We start from the raw sequence: 12,159 nt of genomic DNA on the forward strand, positions 1-12,159 counted from the left end.
GTCAAAATATTTTGTTTCCACAATTTCAAAACTTTTTTTAGTTGAAAAAATTCATTGAAAATGATCCATTCTCGTGGGGAAAAAAATCCATTTTGACAAATCAGCATTTTCTGACAAAAAAAGTTTTGTTGAAAAATTCCCAACCAGTTCCAGTCCCTGGCCTGTTCTGGCTGCACTAAAATCCTGGATCCAACACTCCCAAATCTTGGATTGTTCAAAATCTGGATCTCAGATGTAATGTTCGCAATTTGCACTATTATCTTCAGAAAATGCTGTGCCTATTTTCCCTGTACTAGATCAAGGCATTCTTTCTAAACCTGAATGAGAAGACGGAAGTTCAAACATACATCAAACGAATTGTCCCCACCCTCAGGTGTAAACAGCCTCTATCACATTTTGCATCAAGCATAATGATTTCACAATTCCAAAAACTGTAAATTCAAGAATCACCTAACAGCACTAGGGTATGTTTGCATCATACTTTACAAGGGCGCCATGCATTTCAGAATGCATTTAAGATCTTTAATGATAATTACAATACACTTCTAATGCACTTCATGAGGTCTCCCAAACGCTTAGTTACTGTCTTTGTTTCCGTAATGACAGTCCCTGAACAGCTGCAGCCGATAGAGGGGAATACCAAATAACCCATCAGGAACTGATGTGCGGAATTCCATGAATCATACCTACTTAACTCTGCTTATAAAAACAAAAGACATGGAAGTCTCTTTGTCTTGCTAACTGTTGCTTAACTTTACAAGCCTTTCTTTGTAAGCCAATTGGCTATTTTAAAGCATATTAAACAAAGGAAATTACAGTAAAGTAACCAAAAGACTAAACAATTTGGCACCAGTTAAGGGAAACATCACGTACGAAGTGGGCAAGATTGAGTGCTGGCAGACTCACAAAACAAATGCAAATGTGGAAGCTGTGCAGCAAGGCACATAGACCCTTGGCGTGCTGCCCTGAGCAATGTTAAACTGCTTGATGTGGACTGCCAGAGTTTACATTAGTGCCCTCAGATTTATTTAGCCACTGTCTCCTGACAGTTAGGTGTGGGCTTGCTGGTCTCTCTCTGTTTGTTTTGTTTTTTGTTTGATTGGAACACCCTTTGAAATAGTGGTGAAGTGGAAGAGTCATGTTTATGCCAGGGGCTCTCTTGCAAAATAACAAAGACAATGGTTTGGTGAGCTGTCTCACAAGCAAATACCTATGTATATAGTGATGGTCAAAAATGTTATCTGCCTGCAGGATTTAATTCTGCTCTTTACGCCCACTTCTCCTGGAGACTTCTTTAACAGCTGACATTTCTAAATCCAGGTGAGACAAATTGCAAGGAGTTATATTACAGTATGTCTAGCAGCACTGAGCCGTATGGTCAATGTTAAGGCTCCCTTAACTTCCATCACAATACAGGCATAACAAAGTTTCAAAACCGGTGGGTCAACAAGGAAGACCCTGTGATGTTACCAAAATACGTATATACAAAATTCAAACTGTTTCTGCAAATAATGAATTACATTATTCATAGGGCTCGCTGGGGACTTTTGGATGAAATGTTATTTGTTGGCAAATGCCCAGTTGTCAAAATGGAAACTTTTCATGGAAACATATTGGTTCCAGCAACACTTTCATTGGGAAGATTTCTCCGGTGCTGGGTGGAATTTCTGGCCTAGAGCAGGGTGAGGATAGCCAATATGCAAGTGGTTAGGGCAATGCAATCACCTGGGTGTGGTAGACAGGCTCAAATCCCTGCTCTCCCTGATTCAGACTAGGGACTGGAAACCGGGTCTCCCACATGTGAAGTCCTAACCACCAGTCTAATGGCTATTCTGCGCTGGGGCTGTCACAGATTTTGACCAGAAATTCCATCCTGGGCCTGAAGAACCTACCCAAAACCAATAGAGAAGGGGCTCTGCATGATTCAGAGCAGGAACTTGAACATGAGTCTCCCACATCCAGGTGCTATAGAGTCAGTAAGTCTTTCTCTGGCCCAGCAACTATTTATTTAGACAAAGCGGAGCTCTAATAGGATAGATTGAGACAATGACTGACTCTAAAGTCTGGTGGTTAGGACTCTTGCCCAGGGCGTGGGAGACTGAGGTTCAGGTTTCTCTCTCCTCTGATCCCTGGACGTAACTTAGCTATTCTGGGGTAGTCTCGTGCACCCTCACTTTTCTGGGGGGAAATCTGGAAGGAACAGAATCAGTTGTCAAAACCTTTTTTGGTGAAACAGATTTTACTTTCCAGCCAGCCTTTATCATCTATCAACTGCAAAGTTGCACAGTCTGGGTGCAGAGGCTCTGAATACTGGCTTCAAAAACTACTGTGCTATTCAGGGGATCCTGCACTTATAAGTGGATGGACTCTGTGATGTAAAAGGTCTTTTCCAGCCCTAGCTTCTATGACCTTAAGACCTTAGAAAACCATCAAGCTGGGAGTTGGAGAACTAGTAGGTCAGTTGGGGAATTATTTACCCCACGCTTTATGATTTGGGGATGCACCGAGCCTGTGTCTACCAACCTTGCTCCGTAGAGCCCAAATGCTCTAGGGGGCCTGTGATTCTGTCTCTATGGCAGATGAGTCTGTAGACAGCTGCATAATGCCAAATGCAGCATTAGGGGGCTGCTATATCAGGAGACTCACAAACCTCCAGAGATGACTCAGTATCTGCCTAGGCAGTGAACTGGATAGGCCACTAAATGCAGAATGATATGTCATATCTTACAATAATGTAAAAATGTACAATACATATTAAGATTTAATATCTACAGACGACTAAGGGTAAGTTAGCTTTATTTCACTCAAAGCTGAAACTATAGAACTGTCTTGTTAGTATTTTACCTAAATAATAAACTCCATCTTTGCAGTATTCCGTACATTCCCACATGCTTAGTTTAGGGAATCCACAGGGAATGAGGCCAGTGCCAAGGGGCAATGACTAAGGCAATGTGGAACAGAAACTCACTTAGGGATGTATGGTCGTTTTCTTCAGCGTTGCTCTCTTTCTAATTTTGGGATGCAAATCATTTCTTAAAAAAAAAAATCAGATTTCCCATTTCCCAAAACCACCACCATGCTTGGCGTGATAGGCAGTCTGCTTCCCGGAAACTCTGGTCTGGAATAGCAAGAGGTCTGGGGTATTTGGAGGACAGGATTAAGTGCACTGGTAAAGACATGTGGTAAAGACTTTACCTAGGGAGGGAGTACTCAGGAGACAGAGCTTTGCCTTTCTGTAATGGTTCTATGCTGGGCTCAAGCCTGTGCTTTGCAGCCTCTACTCCCACTTGCCTCAATACAAGCTGAGGCTGGTTAGCACCTAGCAGGATCAGGCCCTTAGTTTTTCACTTTCCTTGAGTAATTAACTTACATTGTTGGCAGACCCATGTGCCAACTCTTTATGACCAGGATGGTGTCACACATGGCTTTTCCTCCCAGAAAATGCTTTTTGTACAAGAGGTCTGAGAATCACACTGCAAACACGAATTCAGAGATCCTCCCTCTCTGTCTGCTGTTGTTGCAACTCTGTACTTTTAAAACTACGTCTGTCAGGAAGGAGACAGGAAATTCGAGTCACACTTGCAACAGCTGTGCCATGCCTACTATCATTCTCAAATGACGTAGTTTGGCTTTAGTGGCACAGGGCCAGGAACTCAGCAATAACAGAGGTCAGGAAGATAGGTCACGGTTTATACTGTTCTGCACTTGGGATCGTGCTGAGTCTATTTGCTTTCTTCCTTTCTATACTGTTTCTCTTTCCGTTCTTCTTTAATAATGTGGAGCCTAAGCATCCTGTTTTCAAAACATCGGACTGTTTTGTTGTTTACCAATGCCCTACTTAAAAGCTTTTGATTCAAGCAAGATAGTCTACTCAGATACTTTACGAGATGAAAAATGTTCCATTAATTTGTTGTCAAATTTTCTGATTGTTTCTAAACAGTCTTTCAAAAGCCTCAATACTTCCAGCTGAACAGTTTTCAGACTGCGCAGCTCACTTGAAATAATTTTACTGTGTGCCATGAAAAACTGTTTGCCATGATGGCACAAAACCAAGAGACATTTATCACCAACTCGTTTCGATGTTTGTTACCATGGCAAGGAAAAAAGAATAAGCTGCAAACCATTTCTTGTTAGTCTTTCATAGCTGGAAATGACTCTTGGAATCTGACCAGAACACGTACAAACACATTTTAGTTCAAGTATATGAATGAGCAAAGTTTAAAGAAAGTTGAATCTAACCAATGAACACTAACACTGCACATAGTAAAATCATAATTTTTAACAATTACACAGTGGCTGAATTACTTAATCAGAGCTTTTCACCTGTAAGAATCCAAATGTGGGAGAAAATCTCAAAATACGGGATAGTTCTGCCCCATGTGTGAGGCCCTATTTTCTTCTCAGTCTAAAGCCTTAATAATGGCTAGATCTGTTTTTCACGCAAGCTGATAATTATATTCTTTTCTTGAAAGCTAGCCCTATTATACTTGTATTACTTTCTATGCCCCGGCATGCTGTAGTAAGAACTAGTGGAGGAGGAGGAAATTTGAAATGACCTGGGATTAATTTCTTTAACATATTCCATAGAATCTCAGTTTATGATTCAGCATTTCCGGTGTAATTTATTTCCAGTTAGGAAAAGAAGAATAGCCCTGGATTTGTGTGGCACAAAGGTAAAACAGGTTCTAATCATGAGGGCTAATGCAAAGGAATGAAGGAATACACAATGTCTAACATCTTTGTAAGAGATAGAGCACACACATTTCAGAAATCATATGGATTTGCTTCATCAGGTTGATGGGTGTAAATATTGCATAAAAGCATGGGCATAAATATTGAATTTGGAGCAGCAATACTTGTGACTTTGAGATCTTGTGCACTTAGACCGTGCTGCTGGGTGCAAAAGCAGGAGATCTGCTCAGATGCCAGTCAAGTGCTCATTTGGGCAATAGCTAGGAACATTGCAGAGGTGGTGCCTATAGCCCCAGGGAGTGCCTTATGTCAATCAACAATAACCCCTCTGGCCAATTAAGGACTGACTTTGATGGGTTCTTAATAGAATCTCATCTGCTCACAGAGAGCAGTTCTCTCTCTGGCTGGGAAGGTTGGAGGCTGGAAGCAGAAGCTGAGGGTTGGAGAGAGTGGTGGTTTTAAAGGATTATTTTGAGGGGTAGTCAGGGCTTCTGCTGTATTTTTTCCCTTTATATCTTTTCTGTATTTTTCTTCTCAACCTTCCCCCCATTTTTTCCTACATTCAGCATAAAGTTTAGTTTGGGATTTTTTTTTTCAAATTAATTTTAGCAAATTTTTACTCCTTGTATGAAAACTCAAATTCTCCTGCATCTCTTCCCTCCCCCCAAAAAGCAGCCCTTTAATGAAAACACTTTTACGTATGTCCCAGTGTTGTGGCACTGCACCTTAATCATGTACTGAATATAAAATGCTGTCAACTCGTACCATAATATTAAAAACACAAACCAAATGCTTAGAGAAAGGGACAGTTGCAGTAAAACATTATCCCATAATGTTTAGAGTTTGCCATTATTATTGAAAAGCCAAGTTAATTTCCCCAGCCTGATCATTTGTTACAGTTACACACTTTTCAGTGGGTGCCTGTGGTAGTATTTTTTCCAGGGAGAACAGCTGTAATTGACACCTTGTAAATTTTCTGATAGACAAATATCAATGTAATGATGTGGTTTTACTGCATTGTACCATATTATAATTCTGAATCCACGGAATGCTAAATGTTTTCCTGGTTCTGCTTTTCTATGACAAATTTTCTCCAATTTATAAGTTACTTTGTAAGTAACATTTTTATTTACCATCCTACTTCTAACTGTATAAAAATGTACCTAAGGTCCACTGGAACATATCACCAAATCCAAGGATTAATTTCACAGTGTAAATATATTTTGCTTGAGAACCTATGCTATCGTTTACCACTTGCACTGTTTAATTCTTGCAATAGCATAAGGATACAGATAGTTCAAAGCATTTAAAGTTCCCATCCTTAACATAAAGTACTAGGAAAAAGTACCAACAGTGTTTAAATGAACTTTGTCAGATATTGCACTGTGCATGCTTGTCTGCTGGTGGACACAATCACATACAGCAACACTTTTTGTCTTACATTACAGCACTTATTCTTTTTATTTTCAGCCTTTTACATTTTAGGAAGAAGTTATCCCATCGCTTACCTTGTTAGATGCCATCTCACTGACTGATCGGTAGGTCTGAATGGTTTCAAGTTGATCTAAACACCAGTCTAATTCTTCCAGAGTTTCCATTGCTAATTTTTGATAAGATTCTTCTGCAAATAAACACACAGACATGTAGTTAGGCTTGAGTGGCTGCAGACTTTCCATGGTAGAGTCACTGACACAGCTGCAGGCAGCACTACTGTAGGTGGTACAATGCTCCTTCATCATGCGGTCTGGGTACTTCTGCTCCAGGCTCCAGGAGGAGAACAAATCAACTTACGTCCTTCCTGTGAATGGCTGTCCCCCCCCCTTTTTTTTTGGCTTTGAAGATGAGATGTCGGTAATACATCAACAAACTTCCTCTAAAAAGGGGGTGTGGGAGGAATGCTCTCTGACAGACTCATCTGCATGTATGTGGATTAAGATTGCACGCTAATAAAAGCAGTTCCTTGTAAGCAAGTTTTTTCCCCCTCCTCCTAAGCGTTACTCATCACAGCGTTTCTTGTCTAAAGTGATGATATTTTTTTTAAAAAAAAAAGTAAAATGTCATTAAGTGAGATGGACGCAAGTGACTTGCTTCAGTTACTTTTTTCTCAGAAGAAACAAGCTACGCTCTTTTCAAGTAAAATGAAAAAGAAACCAATCGTTGTCAGTAAATCTTTAAGCAACGCAATCACTGAGGGTATTGTACGTGTGTGATCTTTGAGTAACTTTTCCATGCGGTAGTACTGCCCCAAACAAGGTTAGGCGTACAGTTTGTTTGGGTGCTACATGAGAGCCCTCTGATAGGGATACAATCAGACAGAAACTTTATGGGAGTACTGGATGAGTGATTGATTCTATTGGTTAAAGGGAACGATGCTTCTCTTGTTTTACTAAACAAAGTTAAAACTTCCCTTTGGTCTCAGCCAAGATCATAGGGAAATTATGAACTGGATTCTCAGATGGAAACAGAAATGAGCTGTCTCTGCTTTTGCTAATATTGTATTCCTCTCGATTTGTAAGTGTTTCAACTAGAAAAGCATAAATCTCCTGGAAGAATTGCTAAGCAGCTCTCAAGATAAAAATAAAGGTTTACACACACTTCACTATGGCTCATAAAAATAACTTCAAACCCTTTAAATATAACTACCTACCATACCTATTGACTGAAAGGACACACACATACCAATACATATCTTCCTCAGTTCAAGGAGTCAGGATTTTAAATGATACCGGTTAAAGCAAACTGCAATCATAATAGAGTGAATAGAACTCTAGACTTCTACTGACTTAGAAAAATATACACACACACTATAGGCCCTATTCAGCTCTGTGAGTGCAACTTTTACCACTTTGTGCTGGAGGTTGTGGATGTGCTGAAAGAAGAACTGGTCTAGAGGGAGGGGCAGGAGCAGTAGTGTCACTCTCTCTTGGGAGCAACTTTACATTTTGGCAGGGATTCCAAAGGGTTCTCACCAGTGGTGGCTCCCTAGCAGTTGCCCTGAATCAATGCACCGCTCAGCTGCCCTGGCTCCATTTCTTTCTGAGCCACCATGTTTATGGAAAAAAGAACGAGGAGTCCTTGTGGCACCTTAGAGACTAACAAATTTATTTGAGCATTAGATTTCGTGGGCTAAAACCCACTCCATCGGATGCATGCAGTGGAAAATACCTTTTCCGATGAAGTGGGTTTTAGCCCACAAAAGCTTATGCTCAAATAAATGTGTTAGTCTCTAAGGTGGCACAAGTACTCCTGTTCTTTTTGCTGATTCAGACTATCACAGCTACCACTCTGAAACCTGTCACCATGTTTATGGAGTGTACCAACTAGCTCTGTGCCCCTTCGTTTGCATCATTGCACCCTCCACACCAGATGGCTCACTCACTGCTGGGGTGTGAAATAGGTTTCCACTAGCTTCTGGTTCTACAGCTACTGCACATAGGGCCTGATCCAAAGCACTCTGAAGTCAACAGAACTCCTCCATGGGACCTTGAATTACATATACAACTAGTCGAATGGCTCAGATTTCGATCTCAGTTACACCAGTGAAGTCAGTGCAATTACTCCAGATTTACGCCAGTATAAATTATTGTTTGTTAAATTATTATTATTTGTGCTGTGGTGGTGCTCAAATACATATTTGTGCTGTGGCGGTGCCCAGCACCCCTGTTGTGCTGGGTTTGGCATACACAGTAACAGATGCTCTCTGCCCTGAAGAGATTACAATCTAATTTGAAGAATCATAGAGTAAATGAGTGTGAAACAACAGGAAGAAATGGAGAGTGGGATGGAAAAGGGTGATATGATCATGAGGCTGTATAGGGAAACTACTGCACAGCTCAATAGTACTGGCCAAGAAATCAGAATCTTGCCCACTGACTTAATTTGCTGCCCTCTTATTAGGGAGTAGTCCCACTGAATTCCAAAGTCTCTTTTGTATATGCATATCTGTCTACCACTCCACATGGATAAATCCTCTTCCTTATCAACCATGTCCACTGTGTATTTTAAATATATTAATAAATGCATATGCAGTATATGTTCAACCACTCAAAGCTCAATAGGAGAAAACAAACACTACAGAAGAATAATTTCTCACTGAGCAAGAAATACTTTAAAGCAATGATTCTACGACACATGTCCCTTCTAGTCCTACATTCCAATAAAATAAAATACATTTTGGTGTAAAGAAGAGCTAATACTCAATTTTTTATACTTACAGAGCTACAGATCTACTGGAAGTAACCTCCTCTTGCACAGTTCTGTGACATTCAAGTCAAAAAAATAGTTGGAACTAGCCACAAAATACAACAGTGGAACTTCCATGAACTTTCCTCCCCAACCTGCAAACTCCCTATCAATGAGCAGATAAGTAAAACAATTTTAGTGAGAGGTTTCAAGTTTCCTCAAAATGAAAAAAAAAAAGTCTCAAATTCCCTCTAGAATCACAGAAGATTGGGGTTGCACGAGACCTCAGGAGATCATCTAGTCCAACCCCCTGCTCAAAGCAGGACCAACACCAACTAAATCATCCCAGCCAGGGCTTTGTCAAGCCAGGCCTTAAAAACCTCTAAGGATGGAGATTCCACCACCTCCCTTGGTAACCCATTCCAGTGCTTCACTACCCTCCTAGTGAAATAGTGTTTCTTAATATCCAACCTAGACCTCCCCCACTGCAACTTGAGACCATTGCTTCTTGTTCTGTCATCTGCCGCCACTGAGAACAGCCGAGCTCCATCTTCTTTGGAACCCCCCTTCAGGTAGTTGAAGGCTGCTATCAAATCCCCCCTCACTCTTCTCTTCTGTAGACTAAATAAGCCCAGTTCCCTCAGCCTCTCCTCATAAATCATGTGCCCCAGCCCCCTGATCATTTTCGTTGCCCTCTGCTGGACTCTCTCCAATTTATCCACATCCTTTATGTAGTGGGGGGCCCAAAACTGAATGCAATACTCCAGATGTGGCCTCACCAGTGCTAAACAGAGGGGAATAATCACTTCCCTCGATCTGCTGGCAATGCTCCTACTAATGCAGCCCAATATACCATTAGCCTTCTTGGCAACAAGGGCACACTGCTGAGTCATATCCAGCTTCCCATCCACTGTAATCGCCAGGTCCTTTTCTGCAGAACTGCTGCTTAGCCAGTCGGTCCTCTAAATGAACAAGTTTCTATTTTTTAATAAACTCAACAAGGAGAACAAAGTGATTTTAGGAGCAGATGCACAAAGAGCCCAGTCAGATACGCTTAATAGGAATTCATTATTACTAAGGGCAATTATCTATAAATATCACTATAATTTACAGCCTAACTTCAGTTTTCTGAGCAGGAGGTGGAATCATGGCCTACTCAAATATATAGAGTCAGAATGCTTCTATATCCCACCTACTTAGAATATCTTGCACCTTTCTAAGAATAATTAAATAAAATTAAAAAAAAAACACGAAGTTTGGAAAGTTGAATATTCTTATGTAATAATTAAAACAAAAACTAAATCTGCTTTTGTTTTACTTGCCCTATCATTGTTCCAGCAACCTTCAAATGGCCCGAGACATGGACTTAGCTCATATAACTCAAATTCAAGTCAAACTTCACCAAATGTGGGCGTATTGGGATCTGGTTACAATGACCTGGCTAAGTGTGAGGTACTGTGGTGCTAACGGTGCTAGGTTCTATTTCTACTGTGTCATGGGGAGAGAGGTTGTTACACAGAGTTTTGGTTTGGCCCATTTAAGTTAAGCCTTCAAGTTCAGATCCAGACTTGCCAAAGTTCATAGGTGTTTGGATCCAGTCTACTTCTACCTGCCACTGTAATTTAATTTATTTTCCATTTTCCTTTTAAGATTTCATCCCCAAGAAAGTTGTGCAAGAACCCCAGGGCAGTGTAAGAACCTATACAGAACAGAATAGAATTCTAAACTTCAGGACTGCGGTACCCATTCTTCCTGGGACCACAAAAGGATCCACCCATGTCCATCACCTTTCTAAGGTAAATTGAGTTTCATGTAGTTGCATGAGCCAGAAAATTGAAACTCTGTCCACTCTGTATGAACATGGAAAATCTCATGCTCTGTTCATAATAGCATTGTTGTGCAAAATTATCCTTCCTGCTCACTGTTGTGCTGTGTGCTATATGCTGATTGATTGGCTGCTGTCCTCCACCCTCAAGGTGGCTGCATTTCAGCTGTGCTGAATGTATATAATTTGTGAAGCGCTCTGGGATCCTTCAGGCTGAAGGGTGCTATGCAAATAAAAAATATGACTATCAGATCATTACTAATGATACTTGCAAGGAAAACATTTAAGGGGCAATAAATACAGCAGGACCTGAATTCCTAAAAAAAAATTTGGCAATTTTAACACATCATTTAAGTCTGACTAAAACACTAGCCATTTAGATAGACAAGCATACAATATTTGTCAATAAAAAAATAGAGAGGTCTTAGTAAGTACCATAGTATGTAAAAACATTCTTTATCTTATTTTTTTACAGACTATTTAGTACTCAATCCAGCAGAAAGTGTGCTTAGTTTTCTAAAGCACAGAAAATAGTGCTCTTATCTTATTCTCTTTCTTCATACAACCTAATATTATTTGCTTTTTTGAAACAGCTGCAGATTGTGAAGATAATAATTGGCAGAGCAACAAAATTATGTCCGGATCTTTTGTCCCAGAAAGTGCTACCTAAAATGATGAATTTACTAAAAGGAATTTGGGCTGATATTGTGTTATGTTACTGGTTAGCTTTGCCAGGTGTTTCTTAAATTCCTCAGGGTCCCCTAGTCTGGACTAATCTAAATAACCTTGCGTTATCTGCAAGTCTGCCACCTCACTGTTCACTGTCAAAGGTATTAGGGAAGCACTAGTTGAGGTTGCATAGTTAAGGCTGAGTTTGCATTTTAGAGCAGAGATTCAACAGGTTTGTTAGGTATGAAGACAGCAATACATCCTATACCACTCGCCCTGAGCACACAGTGGATTTCTGAGAATTTACAAGTAACTCCATTAATTAAAGAGTTAACATTAATTGAAAAATGGGTCCTTTAAGAAATTTAGCACCTTGTATTGCACATTTTTTGTCCCAAATGATCTTAAGAATATGGACTCTTCTAACTTCCCATATAGTTATAACTTGCTGAAATCTTATGGATTAGCTACACTTGAAAGATTTTTTTTAAGGATTAATGGTCATTTTTTGCTATTAGTCTTCATAAGTGAAATTGTTTTCTATAGCAGAGGCCAATGGCTCATGATCTACAGAGAATTAAAAACCCCTTTGTCTTCTTTGAAAAAGGTTGCTATCTTCTACTGTGCTCAATGGGACTGAGGCAACTGTCCTCTCAGTTACAATGCCCTCTTTCAAAATGGCCAGTGCCTCCTATTGTTCCCAATAAGAATTCATCCAAGCAGCCATCAGGGAAGGAGCCCAGGAAGCCACCTGAGTATAGCTCTAACCACTCTGCATTACTCCAGAGACT

General features: G+C 40.3%; 1 protein-coding gene across 3 annotated transcripts in view; it reads right to left on the reverse strand.

The window, feature by feature from the left end:
- LOC113404959 (cAMP-specific 3',5'-cyclic phosphodiesterase 4B) overlaps window positions 1-12,159 on the reverse strand; it is a 348,028-nt gene that overhangs the window by 28,483 nt on the left and 307,386 nt on the right. For 2 of the 3 annotated variants that reach the window (XM_026655435.1, XM_026655436.1), the window contains one exon: window positions 6,201-6,313. In XM_026655435.1, coding sequence (XP_026511220.1) covers window positions 6,201-6,313 — 113 coding nt within the window. Of the gene's footprint in view, window positions 1-6,200; window positions 6,314-6,483; window positions 6,696-12,159 lie in introns of those variants that run through there. The other variant, XM_026655437.1, reaches the window with a different exon arrangement.

This window comes from Terrapene carolina, unplaced genomic scaffold (assembly GCF_002925995.2).
Source record: "Terrapene carolina triunguis isolate 2854851 unplaced genomic scaffold, T_m_triunguis-2.0 Scaffold210, whole genome shotgun sequence".
Taxonomy (NCBI): Eukaryota; Metazoa; Chordata; order Testudines; family Emydidae; genus Terrapene; species Terrapene triunguis.